Below are 25855 nucleotides of genomic sequence, written 5' to 3'. Positions count from 1 at the left end.
TACAAATAATAGACTAATTTCTTGATTCAAAGACATTTGAATTGTATTTCAATGTATATTTTGTGCCTCCAACGACGAATCCCCCCCTCACTTGTTTTTTTTAGTTGTCACTTTCATTAGACTCTTTTGGAATGACTTAAAAAAACATTTCTTAATTGCCACAGGTCACAATTTTGCTTTGAACTTTAGCTATGTAGTTTTTTTATTTTTTATTTTGATTGTACAGTGAAGTTTCTTGAATTCATTTCAATTTGATGATGCCTTATATGGATAAAAGTAAAGTTTTGGATGCTATACCAAAAATTCTCACATTTAAATTGGAAATTACCTAATTCCTGGACTACTTAAAATCAATTTAAAAAGTCTACAATAACCTCTTTATAATCTTTACTTTGTTATTGCAATGGATCTGACTGATCATTTATTTTTGTACTGAAATATTTGAATACCATTTTGTACTTGAAACTTGAAAAAAATGCTACTACTAGTATATTATTAGTAGTAGTAGTAGTAGTAGTAGTAGTAGCAGTAGCAGTAGTAGTATTCGTTAGTCGTTGGATTAGGTGCCGTTGCCAGGATACCAGTGGCAGCCATGGTAACCGTGAGACGCTAAGCTAACAGACAGGAAGTAGCCGAAACATGGCGCGGCTTACTACTACAGTAACTAGCTAACGTAACAACTTTGTTGCCTTAATTAGCCTCTCATACGCGATTTAATTTCGTAAACTAATAGATGGCGATTACTCGGTCCGAGTTAGCTCGTGTTTTGTCCTCACTGTAGTCTGTGACCGGTCGCTAACGTTAGTCCTCCGTGACAAGGACTCAGTTAGCATCCATGCTAGCTTGAATGTTTCCTAGCAGACTGACTGGTGGTCCACAGCACTACTCACAACTAATTTTTGCGGGAACAAAAGCTTCCTTTTCTACCCCAAGTCTGTGCATTTTGTTATGGCTTTCTATGAAGTCTATTCTCACCCGGCTTTGATTCGGTACAAAACCAGCGTTTGCACGAAAGCCACTCTGTTTCTGGTGGCTGTTTTGTGCCTGACATACATCCCACCTCTGCTGGTCGCTTATAGGAGCCAAGGTACATCATGTCAAACTCTAAGTTGTTGTTGTGGCCGCTGCTGCTGTTGCCATTGCAGTTGAATACATAGGCTAAATAACATTGCATGTATAAACGGTACTGTTTAGAGCACCAGAGAACCTTGCTCGCTGTTTAAAGGCATTTTATTTTAGGTTTCTGGATAAAGAGGAGCACCTATGAGGAGCAGCCTGTCGTGAGGTTCCAGTACCAGACTCTCCTGGTCGCAGCAACAAGCACCAAGGGAGACTATGTTGCCTGGAGCACCTTTCCACATTTTAACAACATGCAGGGGGCCAACCTCCGGATCCCCGCTGTCTCTGTAAGAAGGGATCCTATTGGGTTCTACTGAAGTGTATACCACAGTAACTCGAGGCTAGCCACCTATACCTCAATGGTTTTCACTGTAACCAAGTGATACTGGCAGCAGATTGCTGCTATTTTAGGTGGAACACTGTCAAGAATACAGTTAGAGATGTGGAGGTGGCTTGTCACTTTGATAAATGTTATAGTGTGTTTGCGTGTGTGTGCATGCATGTGTGTGCTGATTTGAGAAAGTAGCTAACAGGCTGACAAATTACGCTGTTTCCTTGATGGCGTACTTAATAGTATGTGCTCCATAGGTGAGAGAGGAAGACCAGAACCAGGACGGGAAGTTGGACCGCCTCATCTTCCGACTGCAGCTCCCTCTGAAACCTGAGGAACAGCTGTACGGCGTCCAGCTGCTGCTCACCTTCAGCTACCAGCTTTTTGTATGTATTCTGCTGCACTACCCAGACTGCCTAACCACTGTTATACTGTATATAGAACATAGATGCAGCTTCTGTCGTTTCACCATTCTCCAGAGGATGTCCACGGTGGTGATGCAGAGCCTGGCCTACGTGCAGCACTCGTCCTCTGTCCCCGGGGCCCAGCTGTTCGTCAGCGGAGACCTGAGGCTGCAGCAGAGAACCCCTCTGCCTCACCGCGGACTCTACGACGTTTACAATGTGAGACAGCACCGCGACTCTCTCTCTCTCTCTTGCTCTCTCCTTTTCTCTTTTACACTCCAATACATGTGGAGTTTTGCATGTTCTCGGTATTCGCATGCAAATCAGGTGGATTGGACTCTAAATTGCCCATAGGTGTGAATGTGAGTGCCTGTTTATCTGTGTTAGCCCTGTGACGGACTGTCCAGGGTGTCTCAATGCATGCTGGGATAGGTTCCAGCCCCCTGTGACTCTGAAAAGGAATAAGCGGGTAGAGAAAATGAATGAATGAGTGTACGTATATACACACATGTTCTGGTATTTGAGGAAGATGTTGACCATTTGTCTTCACATACATGTTACCCCCCCTCCCCCAAACCTGTTACCTAAACACTAAGTATATGGGATAAAGCAAATATTCCTAGGTTTAAAAGAACTTAAAAGAACACTAATCTGTCTTCAAGTGTTCAGTTTATTGAATATCACCGATGCACAACCAAGCAAATACCCATGTTCTTAAGCCCTCATGCTAGTGACAATGTAAATATTTGTGTCTCACTTCATTGCACTTGAACATTCTGTCACAGTGGCAAACCTTTGATCGCAATGCAGAGACAACAAAAATGATAATGCTGCAGATATTTCTAAAGGAATTGTTCTCTGTGTGTTGTTTTTCTTTCTCTGCGGCTCAGGTGTCAGTGATTGATGGCTCCAGCCCCTTTGCCAGTGCGTACGATCTCATCAACATCATTGGGGCCTACCAGGATAGAAACTGTAAGTTGACATTCGCTCTGACTTTGTTTGGTCACCATCAGCACTGTCTGCTGGGTATACCCTGACTGTCAAAACATTGAATGAAACGCCATACTATACACTGATGGTCATGCAATGCAAGTAATGCTCACCACGACAGCTGTATAGCTCTTTTTAGGTTTAGTTTAATGGTTTTCTGTGTTATTACCGCTGCGGACTATGAAGACAGATAGGGAAGATGGGAGGAAGAGAAATGCAGGAGACAAAATAATGGAAACACCACATAAAAACAAACCCAAACTAACCCAAACAGCCACCTACTAGGAGTGGATTTGAACCCATGGCGTTGTACGCACATGGTTCGTGCCTTAGTCCGCCAAACACCAGACACCCCACCTCACCCCCCAAAGTGTTGTCACTCATCTCTCTCTTCTTCCCTCCCACAGTGACCACAGTTCTGTCCTGTCCCAGCCCAGTCTGGACCGTGGGACGAGCCGCCGGCTCACCCTTCCAGCTTAACGCCGAGATCCGCTTCCCTATGGAGGTCATTAGATATCCTTAATGTATATACAGTAAGTGTGTGGAGCGTGTGTGTGCGTTGAAGGTTTTATCTACACTAAGATACACCAAAATTAGAAACCGGATTATTTTTTTATTAACACTGCAAAATGCTGTCCAACCTGTACAGTAAATCGCAACTGTCTTCTGTCTCCCTGACATTATCTGAACACAGTCTTTGTGTTATTTAGCCGTAGGAGTGGGCAGGTCTGACGCTTAATGGACTATATTTAAAGTGACGCAACATTTTTACAATAACAATAGCACCAAAAGCCTCCAGAATCACCGCCATACTGAATTATGCGTGAGTCTGTCGCACCTTTAAAAAGACTACAGTATCTTCAAACAAGCATATGAATGAATAAATAAGTAGATGGCTAGATACATGGATAGATAAATAAGCTCATTAATTGTGAATAAATGAATAATATTGTCTAAGGAAAAAAGATGCTCGAATTGTGCTCCTCAACATTTCCCACGGTCTTTGTGTTGCAATTCAATATGGTGGTTGTCCTTACACTTGTTATTGTTCATCTGGCACATGAATTGGTGGCATTAATAAAGATGGCAAACGTTTAGACGTTGAATAGATAGTAATACGACAGCCTGCGCCAACAGGGAAAACCAGTGAAAGTTGAGATGGTGGCTGTAGTCGTCCATAACTGCTACCTGCACTGTTTTGGTGAAATCAGGACCTATAAATCTTTCTGATATCAGTTCAAAACAAAGCTGTTTTAATATATAACTGTCAGAAGATAGAAGAAATGTTAGGGGTACAGTTTTATGCAAAGTTTAATATAGTCTGGAGAGTTTAATATGTTCAATGCCAGTGTATTTGAGGGAGGCAACCACCTCAGGGAGGCACTGCTGAACTTGGCCACCTCCCGCATATCACCGTCTGTCAAGTGAGAAGTCTATCAAACAAAGAAGAGAATTTATCAGCCGCGCCTTGTGCTGTTTTTTTTAAATGTCACCCACTCATAGGCTACTTTAGCTGATGGAGTAAAAAAACACAGTAATGTTACCCAGCAAGTATTTGATGGGCGTGACCTGCAGGATGTGGCAAAGTTCAAAATCAGCCCAAACAAGAACAGTTTTACACTGTGATATTATTACATGGTAAAAATTAACCGCCTACAGTGCATAGAGATGTATCCGTTTTCCTATGCTTGCAAAGTCTAGCATGTTAAGAAGCTACTATACAGACATTACGTTTCCTCCCTGGACCCAAAGACAGGACGAAAAAAGATGACGACAAAGGTTGTGAGTCAGATTTAACCCACAACATTGGTATGTTGTTATTCAGAGAATTTACCCCCACGGTTTTTGCCTTAACGACCCCTCCTCCACCTATCGCCCCGGGTTCTGGGAGACCATCAAGTTTGCCTGGATCCAGTACGTCAGTGTTCTGCTCATCTTCCTCTGGGTCTTTAAGCGCATCCAGACCTTTGTTTTCCAGAACCAGGTCCTACCCACCATACCCATCCCACTGGGAAAGCCGCACCTCTCCTGATGCGGCGGCAATGCTTTGACTTCCTCGTATATGAGAACACTGCAGCGCAATAGGTGACACATCATTATTTCAATGGTAGACAAGCACAGCTCACTGCTGTACCAGGTTAATGGCTGCTTTGTCGTAAACATAGGAGGAAAAGGGATGGGAAACATTGTCTCATATTCTGTTACTCTGGTACGACACTTTGACTGAGCCACCATACCAAACAATGACTGTTCTGCTCATGTCATGGAGGGAACAAGGACAGATAAGTCACTTAAAAGGAACTTCCCTGTTAAGTGATGAGAACATAGACACCAAAATCATCCATGTGTCCCCAGTAGATCATTGACTCCAAACACTTTAGCGTACACTATGTTGAGTGATAGTAGGCTCCATGCTAACACTTTAGCGTACAGTGATAGTAGGCTCCATGCTAACACTTTAGCGTACAGTGATAGTAGGCTCCATGCTAACACCTTAGCGTACAGTGATAGTAGGCTCCATGCTAACACTTTAGCGTACACTATGTTGAGTGATAGCAGGCTCCATGCTAACACTTAAGCGCACAGTGATAGTAGGCTCCATGCTAACACCTTAGCGTACAGTGATAGTAGGCTCCATGCTAACACTTTAGCGTACACTATGTTGAGTGATAGCAGGCTCCATGCTAACACTTAAGCGCACAGTGATAGTAGGCTCCATGCTAACACTTTAGCGTACACTATGTTGAGTGATAGTAGGCTCCATGCTAACACTTTAGCGTACACTATGTTGAGTGATAGTAGGCTCCATGCTAACACTTTAGCGTACACTATGTTGAGTGATAGTAGGCTCCATGCTAACACTTTAGCATACACTGTGTTGAGTGACAGTATCACTCAACATATTGTATGCCAGTAAGTACCAGAACCTATGATCTACCGGGGACACATGGATGATTCTGCTGTCTATGTTCTCATCACTTAACAGGTAAGTTGACCTATGGGACAATCTACTGAAAACTTGCTGTATTCCTTTAAAACTTAGCCCTCATTCACATTAACATTGGTTACTGATATAACACACAGGTACATACATTTCTGACCTTACATTTTCAAGGACAGGTATTCACTCAGACCCTCCACTACAGGAGCTGTGCTATTCTTTGCCCCCAAAAATGCATTTCCTTTAGCCTGTACACCTGCTCTGCACCTGGCTGCTTTATAGAAAAACTTTTCTGAATTTAGATTATTTGTACATTTGACTATGACAGATTGTGACAGTCATTAAAGAAACGTCTTTGTGTACCTAATTTTTCACCTATACCTTTTTGTAATGTACATAGCTTTAGGCCACGGTTAATAAATTTTTATACATTTGTACGTTCTTTTCTTTTTCTTCTTGTAAGTTCTTTTACATGTCCTTTTACTTTCATCTTTGAATCCTTTCTGGATAATTTGATACTGTAACGAGCCACATTTGAATGTCATCACACTGGCAAGATTCCATTGGTGTATTTCATTGCAGTTATGCCAGGAGGGATGGAAAGGTAGGCTGTTGAGGACATACGTGCTCAGTCATCCTTAGTCCTTGTTAATATGTGACTGATTACAGTTATCCCTAACCTAAGGTGCAAATTGGCTACCATAAAACACTTGACCATAAAAACTGACACCCCAGTGACTGAGTTGTTGACATGTTATGTGTTTGACAGTAAGTTATGAAGTCTTTTTGAGTAGTGTGTCGCCCGTAACCACCTCATTCGTTATGATCTGGGAAGAAAACCTGATTGTAGGTCAAAGTGTATACATGATACATGCATGACAGGCGGCTGTCTGTACTGTAATCTACTGGATGACGAATTGTTGAGGGGTTTGTGGAAGGAGAATCAGCAGTAGCCTACTTTAGAGGCAAGAGCCATGGTTTCGTTTTTCTCTGACTCACTCTGTCCCAAGAGAGGCTTTGTGGCTGTCTGTGTGTTTGTGTACATGTCTATAGTCTGTTTGTCTGCCTGTCTAACTATCTGTATACCATTTCTGTACTGTATGTGTGTGTGTATAGAATGTGTTTGACATCTTTCAGTCATAGGATGGCACAAAAATGCCGTCTTCTCCAGTTCTGGACCAGCACCAGTGCATTAGCTCATTTAAACCATTCAGTCAGCCGGTTCAGGTCCAGCCAGACTGCTCTGTAACAGTCACACCCTGTTTGTTCGACTCCGCTTCACTGTAGTACCTTATAAAATTCTCAGTTGACTAAAAAGGCACATTTGCATTTTACATTTTAACCATTTCGCAGGCACCCTAAAGTGCAGCTGCTGAATGACGTTATTGTCAGAAGCAATCAAATATTAAAAGTGAAAGGCAGAAAGCAGTGCGAAGGCAGTTGAATAACTAACTCACCTAACTACCAAGGTGAGTGTAATGGGTTTTCAACTGGTGAGTACAGATGACTAAAGCAAAGAGAAATCTATTCATTCTGTTCCAGGAAAAAAGCATCGGCAACCCAAAAATGGGGAAATCATTCTCTCATGAAAGCATTAAATGTTATGATGAGAAGAGTATGAATTTGTTTATTGTCACCTAATACCGGGAGCAACATAGAGAATGCAAATTGAACCGGTATGGTAGAGTGAACAGTAGCCCTGTCACATGGGTGTAAGTTCCTCCTGAGGGTGTCAGACCGGCTGAGCACCGGCTTACCATCAGCTTCCTGGCTTTTACACCTCACCGCAGGTATTACGAAACTGATCCCACATCAGCACCCTGGGGCAAAGTCACCCACCCGCTCCTCTCCTCTCCTCTCCCCTCCTCCGCCATGACCCGGCAGCCTGTTACTGGTGACCACAGAGCTTCGGTGGTGCAGGATATGAGTCCGGCTCATGCAGGAACCAGGTGCATCCTTTCCCAGTGTGCATTATTCTTCTCTGGGATGAATCTTGAGATCAATTGTTTTCTCCCTCCATTCATTCGCCAGGACTGATGGGAGATGAACTGAGGTCCATTCTACTCCTTTCTTTCATACATGACCATAGTTGCATCATCTAAACAAGGGTGTCACTGTACTGGAAGAAGTACTCAGATAAGAGGTCATCATTCAAAATAATCTCCTTAGGTAAAAGTATTTGATATGAAATTTCCTTAAGTATCAGAAGTAAAAGTGTATTATCATCATGATATCCTCCTTTTTCAAAGCTATGAACGAGAGTAAAACTATGAAGTTCCCTAAAATGGAAATAATATACAGGAAATCTAAATCAGGGGCCCTTGAAGGGTCCCCAGCAAAATTAGGAATAGTTTAATTTCATTACAATTTAATCCCATACAAATGCTCCCAATTACAGAATGCCCAAGAAAGTGTAGACAGTTCAAAAAATCAATACTAAATCAACAAGTAAAATCTTCCCATATGGGTCACTGGGGCTAAATGGGGCCAAAAGTCAACTTTTCTACAATGATGATGCGAGTTATTTGTTGTCGACTGATTACTGTAACTCCATCAGTGAAATTGAGACAGTAATTCGCGACACTACTCTTTCCCGGGGAGAGTAATCTGTAACTGTCTTTATTTGTCGGGCCGCACACTTTTCCATGGATGACTCATCGGATGCAACAGACTGACATACAGGTTATCAAGGCAGTGCCGTCCTCTTTTTTTCCCTTGGTTACGGTGCCTCGCCTCCCCCTGCAGAGGTATCATGCCTTTGGCAGAAAACGGCGTCAGGTCCCGCCTGCTGTAATACACCCCCTTCTCTCTCCCTCTCTCTCCCTCTCTCTCTCTCTCTCTCTCTGTGTCCCAGCCCCGGTTGTTGTCGCCCCCCGCCTCCCCGCCCATCCCACTGCCAGCCAGGAGACCCACTGGCCACGTCTCAAAACTCCCCCCGGCTTACTTTGTACACAACCGGACAGTGGAAGAGACCAACAGCGGCTGGCCGAGCAGAGAGCGCTGAGGAGGACCGCGAGCTGTCCGGAGAGCACCGCGCGCTCGCTGCCGTGGCCGTCGCCCAGGCAACACGGACGGGAAGGTAAAGGTAAGACAGTCCGGCTAAACATTTGTTCAAAACAAAAGCTGCAGTGACCGGACTTCATCTCTTCGGCCAGGAGCGTTATTTTTTCTTCTTCTTCTCCTTGGGGACTCGTGTCGGGTTTCCGACGAGGGACCGAGAAGCAGCGGACGCACTTGAGCCCCTACGGCGAGGGAATATCAATTAACTTCGTGCTGTTAGTCCCCCAAAACAAAAAAGTAGCCGACGGAGTTCGTAGTTAGCTTAATGGAAATGTCGGTAGACTTCGCGGGATAAATGCATAAGTTGTGGTTTGTTTGGTGGCCAAAAGCGTGCCGTGTAGCCTGTCCGTACTGGAGCATAACCCCGGGCTTCTCAAACGGTTTCCCCCACCGAATAGACCCACATCAGACTCCACAAACCCCCCAATTTGACTAGATTTAGTCCCAGGGATCCAGTATGGTAAAATTTTTGTTGTTTATGATTGACTTTTGAATTGTTTTACTGTGTCTACACTGTGAACTTAACCAAAAGGGTTCTATATAGCACTAGAAAATAGTTCTTTAGGCTTGTGCCATAGTAGAACCGTTAGAAAGGTTCTCTATTAGCACCCAAATGGTTCTACGGGGGACATTTTATGTCCCGGGGACCCATGGGAAGAGATTTGTGTAACTGTCTACACGGTAAGCGGGGAGATAACAGCGGGGGAATTGAAACCAATGATAAGCTATTCCTCGTTTTGCTGTGGGACCTCCTGGAGGGCCACCGCACCACACTTTGACACCCACAGAAAGGCTTGTAATGGACTCTAGAAGCGAGGATGGGGTCATGGAGGTCATCCAAATGCACACACTACAGGTGGGTTACTTTTATGGCTTATATTCAGGGATGCAGTGGAGGGTAAACTCACCTGAACTCAATTTACCAACCTTTTTATTTGTAGAATAGAGTCTACCACCTTTATTCATAGTATTCCCATGATGTCACATGTATTTCCAACCAATATGGCGCTTTACAATACACACAGCTCATTGGCTGTTTGTCATTTGATTGTTTGACTGTTAATTTATTACAATCACCTGTTATTTTCCTACCAAGATGGCCATGTAGTGATGTAACAGAATACTATGAATAGGCTGACATAACTCTTTTAATATAAATTCAGAGTATAGGCTACATCACACAAGGTGGCAGCAAACAGATGTAAGTTATATGGTACAAAAAATGATGATGATCGCTGACTCTATCTCATATAGTTGACCCACCTTTTTATTTACCACTGCATCACTGTCTGTGGTATAGGGATGGGACGATATGCTTATCTCACAATACAATATTCGATACGTGATATGGGGTTCACAACCACGATACGATGTAGCTAATATCACAATTCATTTTTCACATTTGTCACATTTTTGTATTGCGATGCATTGAATTTCAATATAGTGTCCCATCTTTACTGTGGTGTGTTTGCATAGAGAAAGCCGGCTTTGGAACAGATTTTCAGTATATTTTAGTACAGTTCATTTCTGATAGGACCTCGAGAGCCGACTCATTCAAGTGAGCAGCTGTTTTCGGCTTGCTGAAGAAGAAGAAGACGGCCTGGCTGAGTCGTTTATTTATCGTCTGAACTCAATGCTCTTCTTTACACTGAGATTCATGATGCCGTTCTGAGGCAGCTGCAGAAAATGTTCATCCCTTAACTCTTAATGGGCAAACGTGCTCGACGAGTTGCTTCAGCATTTTTGCACTAACCATACAGGAAGATCCGGTTGTCAGGAAATACTGTTCTTGTCCAGAGTTTTGACTTTGCATGTCACTGGCCCATGAAAAATTGGCTTAGGAAATCAGGCAAATCATTCTTGAAGTGATACTTGTTGGCGGAGTTGGGACACTCTTCTATGTTGCAGCCCCACTTTGCGATTTAGGCTGATAAGAGGTGTATTTTTTACATCAAAATCTTGCCTAGTGCCGCTTTAACTCTGGCTCGTATTTCAGTTCAGATTAACTTCTATGTAGGTTGTTGAACAACCTGATGTGGTTTAGATTTCCAGGGAGCAGAAAGAGATTTGAGGCTGCCCAGGCTTCCTACTGCAACAGACATTTTACAATATTTATATTAGGGATGAGCATTTTAAGTAATGTCAATATTCGAGTACTCGCATTAAATCATTATAGAGTACTCGAGTACTCGCAAAAAAAACACTGACGTAAGAATATGGTCCGAAATTAACACCCAAGCGAAAATGCGGGTAGGGGTCCGTGTCCGACTGGAAACACACAAGTGGAACCAAAGTTTGGCTAACGCTAAACAGTTAATTTCGTAGGCTATAGGCCTGTAAGAATATCTATTACTATCTAATGCTTTCACATTTATGTAAATTGGCCAACAACGGAAAACAAGTGCAATTTGAAATTAATTTATTGAACAACCAGGCTACCTTGTCGGCACTTTGCAGATCAGCCCTCAATTTCACCGCGCTTTCCTCATACATCTTCTCCACTCTTGTAGCTGTTGTTCGCCGCGATGGTAGCTTGTACTCCGGCTCAACAAACGCCATCAGCTCGCGGAAGCCTTCTCCTTCCACAAAGCTTAACGGGAGCATATCTCCAGTCACCATTTTCGTGATGAGCTGGCTAATCTTCTCTGCCCTGGTGGCATCACAACGGCGTGTGCTAACACTGCTAGCAAATGAGGTGATGCGACACTGCCTGTTATCTGTCTCCGCTGTTTTCTCCTTGTGCTTAATGCGCAAATGGTTAATCATCGAACTAGTTGTTCTATGATACGCAAGTTTAACGTTACATAGCTTGCACTGCACATTCATTTCGTCTATTTTGTTGAAATACTTCCAAACATCACTCTTATGCCAGGTCGCCATTCTGCCTGTAACATTAGATCCTGTAACAATGCGTGCGCAGATCTATCATTTTTGCTAGCAGTCCCGTCCAAAAATGTAAACTTTTAATATAGAACAGGGTCAATTTACGTTTATATTTATCATATACATATATGTTTTTTTTACAAAGCAAAAAAAAAAAAAGCGAGTACTCTATACGTTGAACCGTTGAACGAATACTGACGTCCAAATCGATTACTCGAGTACTCATGCCCATCCCTAATTTATATATCTGAATAAGGCATGTGGCGGAGGGTGACGCCACCTAAACTCAGTTTAACCACCTTTTCTATTTGCAGAATAGTTTACCACCTTTTTAGGCTGACATAAATCTTTATGAGATAAATTCACAGTATCATAGTAAGTGGTTCATATTGGTGGCTGTTTGCCTTCTGATGATCACAAACTGCAGGTCACCGTTTATCCACCTTTTTATCAGACCACTACATCACTGATTGCAACATGTATAAATATGGCAACTTCACATCTATTCCAACAAAGTTATTACTGTATACCTGGATTGCAGGTGGACGGAGGGGCAGGAAGGGCGAGAGAATAAGATAAGATAAGAGATGAAAGGACTTTTAATGATCCCTGCGGGGAAATTGCACAGGGTATTTAAGCAGAAATGCAACCGAGAATTACAACACTGGAACGATTTAAGTACAGATACACAAATGGAAAAAAGTACCGACAGTGACAGCAGGAGAGCATGCTGAGATGGAGAGAGGGAGAGGGGAGGAGAGGGAGAAGGATCTGTCATGAAGTCTGTTGTTTGCCTTTGTATCCTGAGGGTCTGGAGGTGAGGGCTCATGTTGGGGCTTGTTCAATAAGCAGCGGAGATTATGGTACGCTTTCATGGATCCCCTCAGCAGTGAGCTTGGTCTCCCAACGGAGGCCTTAAGAAACAGTCAGCATAATCCTCCACAACCCCTTATCTCTCTTTCGCTTTCTTTCTTTTGCTCTTTTCTGTTGTTGCTTTTACTCTTTCAGCGCTCGGTGTCGACGCTCATTTGGTGCGATTCGTGTTCCAAAATCCGTCTTCCTCTGGCTTGCGCTGCCTTTGTTTTCCCCTCTCTATTCAGTTCAGTTTAGTTTCCTTTCTTGGCATGAAAGTTAGATAATCAGTAATGACAAAAAGGGCTCAGCTGATATATCTGGCCCGATATTGGGCTTTTATTAAAAGTCGTCCAGTCAGTGTCGTCCACCACTGATATGATGGAGGTTCCTCCCTGACCACAGCTACAGAAGAACAGTCTGGAAAACCTGACATGACATGACATTTTACTTTCAGATTTTGTTTATAGATTTATTCGAAAGGCAGTAATGTGTCCCAGAGTTTCTCCTACCATTGAATAGGTGTGGTGAGTCACCCTGCCTTAAAGAGCTGTCTGGCTATCCTAACCAGTCTGGCTTCAAGCGCGGACACTCTACCGAGACTACGCTCTTGTCTGTAGTGGAAACACTGCAGTCAGCTAGAGCTGCTGGTCAGTCTTCTGTTCTAATGTTGCTCGACCTATCGGCTGCCTTTGACGCGGTTAACCACCAAATCCTCCTCTCCACACTCGCTGAGCTTGGCTTCTCAGGATCTGCTCTCCGCTGGTTTGAGTCCTACCTCTCAGGAGATCTTGCAAAGTGTCTTGGAAAGGGGAAGTGTCTAAATCCCACTGCTTGTCCACAGGGGTACCTCAAGGGTCAGTGCTTGGACCCCTTCTCTTTTCAATATACACCACCTCACTTGGTGCAGTCATCCGCTCACATGGCTTCTCATACCATTCATATGCTGACGACACCCAGCTCCTCCTATCGTTCCCACCAGACGACCCCACAGTCTCGGCACAGATATCGGCATGCCTCGCCGATTTCTCGGCATGGATGAAGGAACGCCACCTCCAGCTTAACCTATCAAAGACTGAGCTCCTTGTCATCCCAGCCAGTCCCTCTGTACAACAACAGATCAGTATCCAGCTCGAATCAGCTCAGCTCATTCCCGCAAAGTCTGCCAGAAACTTGGGTGTCATGATTGATGACCAACTAACCTTTAAGGAGCATGTGGCTTCTGTTGCTTGGTCATGTCGATTTGCCCTGTACAACATCAGGAAGATCAGACCCTACCTGTCTGAACATACAGCACAACTCCTAGTACAGGCGCTTGTAATATCACGCCTTGACTACTGCAACTCCTTACTGGCAGGGCTCCCAGCATGTACGCTCAAACCTCTGCAGGAGGCCAAAAGAGCACATGTCACTCCGCTGTTCATATCCCTCCACTGGCTCCCAGTTGCTGCCCGCATCAAGTTCAAGTCCTTGATGCTCGCCTACAAAGCAGCAACCAAAACGGCTCCCACCTTCCTGAACTCCCTCATTCAGGTCTACGCTCCCTCCCGCTCACTACGCTCTGCCAAGGAGCGGCGCCTGGTGCTGCCACCACAACAAGGCCCTAAGTCTCTATCCAGACTCTTCTCTTCTGTGGTTCCTCTGTGGTGGAACGAGTTACCAAACTCCATTCGATCCGCGAACACCTCCTCACCTGATGGACTGTGTAATTGCTAAAAAAAAAAATGCACTGCCTCTATGCAGTGCCTCGTGGCACTTATGTCCTGTCGGACTAGAACTTAGCTTTATGGCACTTACTCTCGTTCTCTCCTGACTAGATCCTTGCTTGTGTTATATTAAAATCTCATGTGTACGTCGCTTTGGATAAAAGCGTCTGCCAAATGGGAAATTTTAATTGTAAAATTGTAGCTGCACACCCTAAAAGAATTTCATTATCCTGGATTTCAATGGAGTTTTAGTGTCCCATGAATGATGGTCTAAATGCTGTTTCAGGGGCTTTTCCCTCCTGACAAGAATACAATTCTGGGGGAAACACTGAATCCCTGTATTTATTTATTTTTGCATGAAAATAGTCAAATTTAAACATGTTGAATATTGGCACAAAATATCAGCTATCGGCAGCTTCAATCCAAAAATACTGGTATTATTATCAGCCTTCAAAAACCCATATCAGTCAAACCCTATTGACAGCATCATTTCTAGTACATACTGTAATTTCCACTTGTTACTATGACAGTCACTATGACTGTGTTTGTGTTTTAATGAAGGATCAGAGCTGCTGTGACTATCAGTATGTCTGTGTGTACAGAGTGTTTCTTCACAAAAAAAAAAGAACAAGTCAAGCAGAAGCTCTCAGATAATGACTCCCAGAAAATGAATGATCAGTGCAGGCTGGACATAGAAAGGACAAATCAGATGTAATTGCTCCAATCAATTCAAATTCTCTCCGTCTCTCTCTTTCTCTGCCTACCACACACACTCAACTGCATTTACACACGCTCATACACACTCTGACACTCCCCCCCTCCTCATAGCGGAGGGTCGGTGGATGTCTGCGACTATGCAGATCAGTCTTTCCAGATGTTAAGTGCCCACATGTGGATGCAGAGCCTTTTGGTCCGGTACAGTATGTTCCCTCTGCTGTTCTGGCCCAAAAACTCACTCATTCTCTGCTGCTCTGCAACTTACCTGTATGTTTTTCGGTTTATTACCCCTGCTGGCTTTGATTTCCATATTGCACTCTTCAGCAGGTTGGATCATATAGTCTTGAGTTTAAAGTATATTCTGATACAACCGTAGCGGAGAAAAAGCAGTTTTGTGGCAGCAGCAGGGCAGATTTCAAATGCAGTCAACAACGCCTTATGGTTTAGAACCCATACATAAAAATATAAATACAGTATGTCGCCATATAAGACCCTATACACCAGTCTGACATACATGTGAAAATGTAAGATACATTCAAAAAAATTGTCAAATGTATTATACCATGTATGTAAATGCATGTAGAACACATGTAAAAGTGGGCATTTTTGTAATATTGACATACATTTCCTCCATGTAGGTTAAAAGATACAAGGTTTTTATATATCACTGAAAACCTTGTATCTCCAAAATGTCAACTTTTCAGGAACTACGAAAGCCAACCTTGTTTTCAGCTTGACCGCCATGGGTTTTGAAAGGGTTTCATAAGCACAAGAGTAAACCTTTCTCAACCTATAGAGGAGCTGTTATGGACATTGTTCTCATAACAGCGTGTTACAATGATCCTGTGAGGTGGCAGCGCCGGCAGCTCTTTCCTCCACTCGTTAGTCCTTCAGCAGGGGTTGGATGACTGAAGAAGTCACTACATCCAATGCTTAGTCACCTCTCCCTTTGTCCCGCGTTGGCAAGTCTTCATCCAAACAAATTCTCGCTTATCTAACCAACTCTTCCTGCAAATCCAGCCCTTGTTGGCATTCATCTCTGAAGTGGACCTCTTAAATCTTAGACTAATATGCTTATTCAAACAATGTAGGGCATCATAAGTTGCTGGCATGCATTTTATTATAACCAAGCCCAGGCTATTGGACCAACCCTAGTTCTAGTTTAGACTAAAAATGTCCTTTCCTTTTCTAAAGAGATCTTCTTGGGCAAGTTAGCTTGATGACTGTGTGTGTAAAATGTGTGTGTGTCTATAAGTATATATCTATATGATCTAAAATAAGGTTTTATGAGTGACAGTGGGCTTTGTGTAAATCATGTATATACAGCTACTCCTAAAAAGCAGAGCCATCTGGATGGTAGAAGATGGGAAGAACAATGTTGACTAAGGTGGAGGTTATAAAGATAAAGCTGATTTATGCTGTGTTTGTGACAGATAGGTTAGACAGGATACTGCAAGTTTATAATGATAATAAGCCGATTTCTGAAACCTTGTGTCTTTTTGGCCAACAGCCATCACTACTTTGGCTTCAGGTACAGGTTGTAGCACGAAACCTGTTAATATTTTTTTGATTTTTTAGGATAAAAGTGCTATACTTGCGCTTAATAGTTCTCAAAGTGAGGTCTGGGGACTCCCAAGGGTCTTTGAGGGAGGTCCAGGGTCCCCAGCAATGTGAGGAATAATAGTTAATTTCACTATAGCCTAATTCACTAGCACTCATCCCAACTACACAATGTATCAGAATGACTATTGTAATCATAGGTTTCACTCTTATCACTATTATCTCCCCACGTACAGTGTAGACAGTTCAGCAATTAAATACTAAATCAGCAACAAGAGTAATCCCATATGGATTAATGGGGCAAAATGTGATGAAATGGGGGGCGGTGGCCTAATGTGTGTCTATTTGGGGGTCCCTGACATCAAAACATTTGAGAACCTCTGTACTACCTACTGCATATGGTATACTGTTCACCACCTGTGATACAAACTATAAGAGGTGCTCTCCAGTGATTTGCCTTGCCTTAGACTGCAGGAACATCGCAAGAACACACATGCTGTCCATTACCTGTTTAACCCCTCTCTCTCTCTCTCTCTCTCTCTCTCTCTCTCAACCCTCTCATTCAGCCTCTGCGACTCTCAGCTCCAGAGAGAGAGAGAGATCCACACCCAGCACCTTGACTGAGACTGACAGCGACTCAGACCCAGCATGATTCCTCGCTGCAAGCTGAGCTTTTCCACCATGACTCTCCTGGTGATCCTGCAGGGGGCGGCGGTGGTGCTGCTCTGCGCCTGGTACGTCCAGCTCGGCCCCTGCGGCCCCGCCCCCTCCGAGGGCAAAGTTCATGTGCTGCTGCTGTCCTCGTGGCGCTCCGGCTCGTCCTTCTTGGGTCAGGTGTTCAGCCAGCACCCGTCTGTTTTCTATCTGATGGAGCCCGGCTGGCACGTGTGGACCGCACTGCCGAAGTCCGGCGCCCGGGTGCTCAGGATGGCGGTGAGGGACCTATTTCGGAGCGTATTTCAGTGCGACTTGTCGGTGGTGGAGGCCTACCTGCCAGAGCGGCACAACATGTCCTCCTTGTTCATGTGGAGTGACAGTCGAGCACTGTGCTCCCCGCCGGCCTGCCCTCTCACGCCACGCGGCCACTTCAGCAACAATAGCGAGTGCCACCGGCAGTGCGACGGCAGAAGCCTGCATGGCGCCGACGAGGCCTGTCGCTCTTACAGCCACGTGGTGCTGAAAGGGGTGCGGTTCTTCGAGCTGGAGTCCCTCTACCCGCTCCTCCAGGACCCCGGCCTGGACCTCCGCATCATCCACCTGGTCCGCGACCCGCGGGCTGTGGTGCGGTCCAGAGAGCGGTCGGCCAAAGCGTTCATGTTCGACAACGCCGTCCTCCTGGAGCAAAAAACGATGCCGGCGGTCGACATGCAGTACCGCGTCATGCAGGAGATCTGCCGCAGCCATGTGCGCATCCACGAGAGGGCCGTCCTGAAGCCCCCGGACTTCCTGAAAGACCGCTACAAGATGGTGCGCTATGAGGACATGGTGCGGAACCCGCTGTTCGAGATAAACGCCATGTACGAGTTTGCCGGTCTGGAGATGACCGCGCCGCTGCAGGAATGGATCTACAAGGTGACCCATGGGAAAGGCAGAGGCACCAAGAAAGAGGCCTTCGAAATCACCTCGCGAAACGCCGCCGACGTGTCACAGGCGTGGCGTACCACGCTGGCCCACGACAAGGTCAAGCGTATCCAGGAAGTGTGTAAGGGCGCCATGTCATTGCTAGGTTACAGGACGGTTAACAGCGACAAAGAGCAGAAGAGACTTGGCTTGGACCTCCTGGCGCCGAGGGAACGGTATTACTTCAGCTGGCTCCCGCCCAAAACAGAGCATCCCAGTAATGTTTAAAACATAACTGACTGATGACAGAGACATTATTACTAAAAGGGTATATTAGAATAAATTCTGTATTCAATATAAGCTGTACTGACTATATTAGTATTAAATGATATAGTACTATTATAGACAGGTCTTGCTCAACTGAGGGAAACACTGGCATGATGTCCTGAGCTGTGGTGAGCTGCTACCATCAGGCAACATGTAACAGAAAAACGAATGTGAATTCAGTCCATTGGTATCCGCATTATATTAACCTGGACATCATGCCAGTGTCTCCCATGGCTCTGGTCCCACAAAGGAGGAGAGGGGAACCCGAGGCCAGTATTGTCTGGGATCGAGACAGGATGCTCGCTAATGTCATGGATTTACATCGGGGGAGGTTAGGAAGCACGATTACACAGTTAGCCAGGAAGCTGTGTAGAAGGTTTGCCTATAGCTCCATGTATTGGATTTGAATCAGTAAAACTACAGTTGAACATTAAACCTACACACTGCAAGATTTTTATGTAAACATCCAGCGGTATTTTCAGCCTAAATCACAAACAATTCAAACGATTATCTCTCGCTGCCACTTGGGGCCGCCAAAGTGTGAAGTTGCCTAGTGCAGCTTTAAGTTATGAAAATAGTCATACATACATATTGACTGCTAATCATCTTCAACAGTGCGGGAGTTGTCTCATGGTATTTATTTGAACTGGTTAAGTTTGCGTAATCCTGCTTCCTGGAATGCTGCCTTACTCTTTATTTATGTTTGTTTACAGGGGTTGCTTGCTTGCTTGATTAATAATTAGGATTTGTTTTATTTTCAATACACTAAATCTCTAGTGTTTGAGTAGAGAGTCGAGTACACTCGAGAGTGCTTAATGTTTCAAATCACGTTGATTTACACCATCCACAGCCAGATTAAAGAGACAAGTGAACTACTCTTAGTAGTTGGATTTAGTTTCTCTGAACCCCTTCCCTTATATTAAGATATTGATCAACCATATGTAGTTTCTATAGAGAAAAGTGTCAGTATCAAGGCAGGGTGGCTTCCCTATAAGAGACTGTGGGCTTAAAGCATTCATTGTTATGTCTGACGGACGTGCAGCAAGGTCATTCTGAGAGAAACAACATCTACTTTCCCCTCGTACATTCTGGAAAAAACTGGCTTCAGCTTTATAACACATAGCCTGGTTATACGTTGGTATCCGTTGTGGGCGTCCCGAGACCAGAATGCAATGCACCCACTAGACAAAAGACACAGAAGCAGACCACCAAAAAAAACACTTCATCACAAAACGACTCCTGGAATGCGTCGAACATGACATTGATGAGATGTAAAAGTGTAAGAGTAACATTTCACAGTGCCATTTGACATTTTGAATGCTGGCCTGCTGTTTTTTCTTCCGCAGACACTTGTCACACATTGTTATGAAAGCATTCTGCACCAGCACTTTTCAGCTTACTGAAAAGAAAAAAAAACCTCCCTCAGCAGCAATATTCCTTCACCGCTACAGTATGTGCTTGTGGCTGCTGCATTGTTTTGGTTAGTATTCCTCTTTGAGACCAATAGGTAGCGTATTAGTTTGCAGCTGCCGACACCCATTGTGTTCAATGAGAAACGCTAACCGTGAGCTGTTTTCAGATCAGCTGAAAGACAAATGCCTGGTGATGTGAAATAATAGGCTGAAATTCAACATGTCAAAAGTAGGCCTAGTGCTTTAAGAGGGCGACTGTTCATATCATTGAAGATGAGAAACTGTTAGGCTGGTGTGTGGTGTGTGTCAGCCTGAGTCAGAGCAATATGCAGCGCATGGAACAGAGTGTATGCCGAGTACATTGTGTTCTGTGTGTGTGTGTGAGAAAGACAGAGGGGGGGGAAAGGGAGGGTGAATGTGTGTATGTACATTTTTTGTATGGATTTTCCAGTTTTCTATGGCATGCTAGCCAGCTAGTCAGGTTGCATTAGTCGGTATCTATTTAGCTCAATGTGTTCAAGAGACAGAAGGCAGAAGTGAACTGAGCACTGCGTTGTTAAATCAGTGTTTAATAGCAGTGTTAAATCAAGGTGATGTAATGTCTTGTTTAAAGCTTTTAACAGCCCCGTTTTATTAAGGACATGATGCATGGGAAATACTTTGTTCCTTAAAGCTCTCTATTATCCATGTTGATTTTGTCCCTATTTGCCAATCCATATCCAAGCTTAAAGCAATATTTGCCCATTTCCACTGCCCAAGTGTTTTAAATAACATGCACTTAACACCCATGGTGACTTTTATTACCCGTAGTGCTGTACTGCTGAATGATTAACTGAAAAAAAACAGGTTTGGAAGCGTCGAAACGCTGTTATTTGGCTTGAAAAATGGATCCCTGTTGTCTGATTGTGTGGAAATGGATGCATGATGATCTCACCGCTGAGACGCATTTGCAAAAACAGTGAAGACAGATGTTGCTCAGCATGTCTTCTTATAATTGTCCACTGTTTCAGTGGGAAATAGAGGGAATTTCTTTTCCTGTCTGTGCTGGGTTGAATTTGTCATGGATTGAACAACAATTGAATTTCCCCGCAGTCCAAAGTCAAATGTTTAGATTTCAGTGAATGACGCATTTCCGAGTTGAGTTACCAAAAGAATCTAAATGTTCAAGATCATCTTTGTCTCACTGTGGAATCAGGTTGAGCCTGTCAGATGCTTAGAGAAAACCTACCACTGATCCCATGACGTGCCTTAACAGCTAGCAACAGGTCTCCCTATACAATGTGAATAATTTGAAGCATCCACTATGTGTGTGTGTGTGTGTGTGTGTGTGTGTCTTGCTGTTTGTGAGTTTCAAAAGCAATCACTTTGGTTACAGTGACTTCCTATGATACTGAACTACCATTTGTAACCACATGATTTGTGCCTTTCTCTTAGACTTGATCATATTGTAGTTTCTATGTGCCGTCAGTTGACAATGTCAGTGTCTCACAGGGGGATTAGCTGACAGACTAGCCAGTTTGTTCTTGTATTTATCTGAAGACAAAATGATTTATGAAGCAGAGATTATATGGTACTCATGATTTTTAGACTAATGATTGCAATAAACATTTCCTTGTAATCTTTGTCTTTCGCATTACTGTTGCCCGTTTAGAAAAAGATGTGTGTAAGCTTTGTTGATTTGGCTTCATAGCAGTTCTAAAAAGATGACAGTGAGACATCAGTAGTAGTATAGTTTTTACAGTGGAGTATTATTTACATAAGAGCGCCATCTGCTGGCTCAGTCTAGTAAATACTGGTGTCTGAGAGACCAGTGAACTGTGTTTTACATCTCTTTACCAGGGATGTAGTGGAGGGTAAACCCACATAAACTCCTTTTTATTATTATTATCAATTATGTAACCAAGCAATACAATACCCTTTATCAATACAATTAGCAGAAGAATTATATAATTCAAAATAAACAATGATAAGAAGAAAAATATGAGAGAAAGTAATAAAGATAAGGCAAAATATTTCAATAAAATAGGTTATAAGACAGCACAATGTAGGAAGGTATGAAGGTCCACATCAGAAATTAGGGGCAAAACCAGACCAGACAAAAATGAAACTTATATATTCTCATATCCAGTCAAACATCCACACACCTGCCAGTGTCCTATAGCTGACAGACTAGCCAGTATATCACACGTTGTACTTGTAGACTATTAGGCCTGTAGATTTAATCCTTGATGAATTTCCCATATTGAACGCAAGTCTCGTCTAAAAGTGAGTGAAGGTGGGAGAAGACCCTTTCAAGTCTGAACTCAACTCTTTTATTGCAGTAGTTCATTTAATCTAATCTCAAAGGCCACCAGTCACTGGCCCTAATTAGGTCATCTGTTTTAATTATCTTTAGGTTGGGATCCCATGCAGGGTTCTGATATGAAAAAGGGTCCCTAGAAATACTAAATAAAACTAAAATAGCTGTAAAAAGAGAGGTGGAATAACTATCTCCTGAGTCTTTAGGACAGAACACTATAAAAGCGATGCAGCCTGCCCATTATAATTGTCACTGTCCAGTTTGATTTCTGATCTCTCTCCTGCTGAGGAATGTCAAATGTATGTGAATACATGTAAATGCATGTGGAAGATATATAAAAGTGGGCGTTTTTTAATCGTGATATATTGATTTCTTCCATATATATATGAATACATCAGAAAAATGTTGTTAAAATATATGTAAATATATTATTTTGTTCTGAATGTGTTCAGTGTTAGTGGGCTGGATGATGCTCCTGCATGTGCAACACAATGGTGGAGCTGCATAGGAGGAAGCTGCGTCAAGTTCACACAAATAGCCAGAGTAGAACCGGAAATAGACGATGTTGCCTTCAAAATAAAAGCTTGCCTTGATAATCTGTCCAGGAGGAATAGAGGGCTTTCTTCCTCTGGCGGCCATATTGGAGGTCATCGGCTCTTGGCAATAATTGCTGTGAACAGCTGCTTATATTTTCTAAACTTACAACATTCTGTGCTGTTTTTGACTGGGAACTGAACTTTATTACTAAGCTATCTGACAGATTCTTTGTTTAGATAATGTTAGCTAGCTAGTTAACTAAATCCTGAAACTAACGTGTGCTATGTGGAGATTTCCGTGAAACGTAATGATATAAAGAAATAGCCACACACCAGACCAGCTGTGTTGTTGTTTTCACCTCTTTCCTAAAGCTTGTTGTCAACTTCGCCCGAGTTGTAACTCTTGAGTCCTGCGGCCCATTCAGTAGCTTTTCCTTTTTTTAAAACTAGCTCGTCTCCTCCCTCGCTGTTTGAAAGCGGCACTTTCCCCCTCCCATCCCTGAAAAAAAATTGTGGTAATAGCAGAATCCATGAAGCGAGCAAGCAGCCTTGTTCAACTAGTAAACCTGCTACCTGCCTCTTCACTTGTCACTGTGGGACATGTAACCTTCAGCAGGAGAGAAATCTGGCAAAGTGAGACTGGTAACCACCGACATTTCGCCTAGGTACATTTATTTTAGCCATTAGCCTTTATGCACGGTTTGTCCTTAAGGGCTTCCGTCGCCCGGTAGTTTTCCTGTGTGTGTTTACAAATGTGTTGCGGTTTCTGTCACCCTCTAGTGGTCAGAAAATCGCTACTCTTCTCAAGCTACAACTCAGAGTGTTTTGGAGTATAGACTAGAGCTAAAGACAAGACAGTTTACTGTGTCACAGTAACCTACATTTGGAAACAAATCTGAACATTACATTACTGAAGTGACCTACAGCCACACCACAACAATCTTTTTCAGGTATTTCTCTTTTTCTAGCTGGTTGTTACAAAAGTAGACATTATTTAATATTGTCTAGTAAAGGTTTTGTGTTTGTTTTTGGCAGCCGTATGTTCATCATGCATAGGCTTGTATGACTGAATACTGTGAGTAGGTCTACATGGGCATCAACATGGACAGTTTATAGTACAACGATTTATGATCGCCCGATGGACATCGCTACAAAGTCACCAACATTCCATCATCGCTCAACTTTGATTTTGGACGCTGTTGCTCATAAAAAGTATAAACACTAGAGCGATTATAGAACGCATCGCAGAGGTTCAGTCATTTGCTCTCATCTAGTTACTTTATTTGTTACTATAGTTCTAAATAGCAAGTAGTTGTAGCACTTTACTAAGTTAGTCTTTATTAAAAGTAACCCAGTTGAGTGCTTTCAAGTTACCCGCTTAAAAACTTCACAACCTTTATGTCTTCTGGTGATGTTCTCACTAGTAGGCTATAGAAATCATCACCGAATACACTGTTGTTATCTACTTATCTGTTAACAAGCAGCTTTCATTTATTCGGGGTCTGATCGTCTTTATGGTAAACTAGTATGATCACAGAGGCAGCCTTGATTAATCATGTCTGGTCTAAAAAATAAACAGCGGATAGCGCTCACAACACATTGGCAAGTGCTTTCAGTTCTCAGATGTACAGGTAACAATAATGTTCTTACCCTTTTCTTCCATCAGTTCAAAGTAATGCAAATATTCCCAGGTTGTGAAGTTTATTGTTGTGTCCGTTCTGAAAGCGAGTCGGAGCCTACAGCCTCCAAGCGTGTCAACCAGCTGCTGCAGTCTGCTTTTACTAACGCCATGTAACGAAATATATTTTCTTAATTGCACTAATTGAAAATGTAACCATTTGAAAGGAAAATAATAATAATGCAGTTTGTAAACCAGTCTGCAGAATAGCCTAATGTACCTAAATGTTATGTAACTGCTTTTGCAATGTTATTTTTCACTCTTTCTTTTTAAATAAGAAGTTTCATTTCATTCCTTTATCCAGGTCTAGATAAATAGCATAAATTGTCTCCTCAGTGTACGTTTTATTCTACAGTCTATTACAAAAGTACGGTCTTCCAGAGCTGTTGATTACGTTTAATTTGAGCTCAGAGAATTAATCGACGTTAGGATAAGAGAGTTCCATAATGTTGTCATGACAACTGAGCCAGCGATGGGGTCAAAGTTCAATCCAATTTAAGTCTCAGCGATGGGCGCAACGACCATCGCAACGATGACAGATCGCCTGTCGCTGGAAGTATAAACAACATGTCATTGCGACCGACGATAGAATATGATCATCGCCGGTGGTGACGATCATAAATCGCTGTACTATAAACTGCCCTTTAGTATAGCAAGGCGTCGCACTTGCCTTACCTTAGTCTAACCCATGAACCCAAATTTGTATTAAATTAGTTTTCTGAGAGCAATAATTTTACTTTGAAAGTTGTGAGCGGAAGTTTTATATAGTTGTATTCTGTTTGATTTGACACTGGTGAGAGAAGCTGAGAGAGGGGAGGACAGGGGAAGGCTGAAATACCTGGAATTAAACCGTCACCTCCCACACTCGGCATCCCCTCTCGTTTACATCGACTCTCATCACCATAGTTAACAGTGATTCGTGTTGCAGTTGAACATTTTCAACAAGTTCCAGTCCTTCCCTCCCTCTGCTGGCTGCTGGCAGGTGGATGCGACACCGAGAGGGAAGGTTTCCTCCGCCCCGCCTCCCCCTTTCCTTCACCGGCCGTTGATTGGCATTTTCCCGCAGATCAGACATCGCTCTCATTTGCTGACATGGCAACAAGCAGCGTCAAGTCGGCCACAGTGAGCCAGAGCAACACCGGAAGTTAGGTGGATTTACTGTCAAAATAAAAGCGGAAATTGTGTCGCGCTTGGAAAAAAGGGAAGGTAGGGTAAGGTAAGATGGGGGCCGTTGCAGAAGCAAATAGTCATAGGATACTGTAAAGAAAAATAGAATATAAATAAGACAACTGGGGGATATTTAAACATAATGCAAACCAACAATTTCAACACTAGAATGTGCTCAGTAGAAAGGTATGAAATGAAAAGTATGAAAAAAATGAACTACACTGTTATGATAATAATAGAATATACTGGGACAAAGAAAATATAAATGAAAAATATGTCAGATATGAAAACATACCAAAAGATATAAAATATA

General features: G+C 43.1%; 2 protein-coding genes across 3 annotated transcripts; both read left to right on the top strand.

Annotated features, from left to right (window-relative positions):
• Positions 1-661: 661 nt before the first annotated feature.
• tmem231 (transmembrane protein 231) lies at positions 662-5246 on the top strand. The gene is made up of 7 exons (XM_071911268.2): positions 662-1087; positions 1240-1406; positions 1708-1836; positions 1930-2073; positions 2745-2826; positions 3252-3357; positions 4714-5246. Exons 1-7 carry the CDS (start codon positions 949-951, stop codon positions 4874-4876), a joined length of 930 nt encoding a protein of 309 aa, XP_071767369.1. The 5' UTR covers positions 662-948; the 3' UTR covers positions 4877-5246.
• A 3538-nt stretch (positions 5247-8784) lies between these two features.
• Positions 8785-19420, top strand: chst6 (carbohydrate sulfotransferase 6). Of its 2 annotated transcripts, none has more exons than XM_071911263.1 (2): positions 8785-8864; positions 17130-19420. In XM_071911263.1, the coding sequence occupies exon 2, from the start codon at positions 17212-17214 to the stop codon at positions 18409-18411; it is 1200 nt and encodes a 399-aa protein (XP_071767364.1). In that variant the 5' UTR covers positions 8785-8864; positions 17130-17211; the 3' UTR covers positions 18412-19420. The 2 variants fall into 2 exon arrangements, with proteins under 2 accessions (XP_071767364.1, XP_071767363.1); XM_071911262.1 differs by having other exon boundaries at positions 8785-8870.
• The last annotated feature ends 6435 nt before the right edge of the window (positions 19421-25855 follow it).

The sequence above is a fragment of the Centroberyx gerrardi genome, chromosome 4, assembly GCF_048128805.1.
Source record: "Centroberyx gerrardi isolate f3 chromosome 4, fCenGer3.hap1.cur.20231027, whole genome shotgun sequence".
NCBI lineage: Eukaryota > Metazoa > Chordata > Actinopteri > Beryciformes > Berycidae > Centroberyx > Centroberyx gerrardi.
This window is presented reverse-complemented; position numbering and strand designations above follow the sequence as displayed.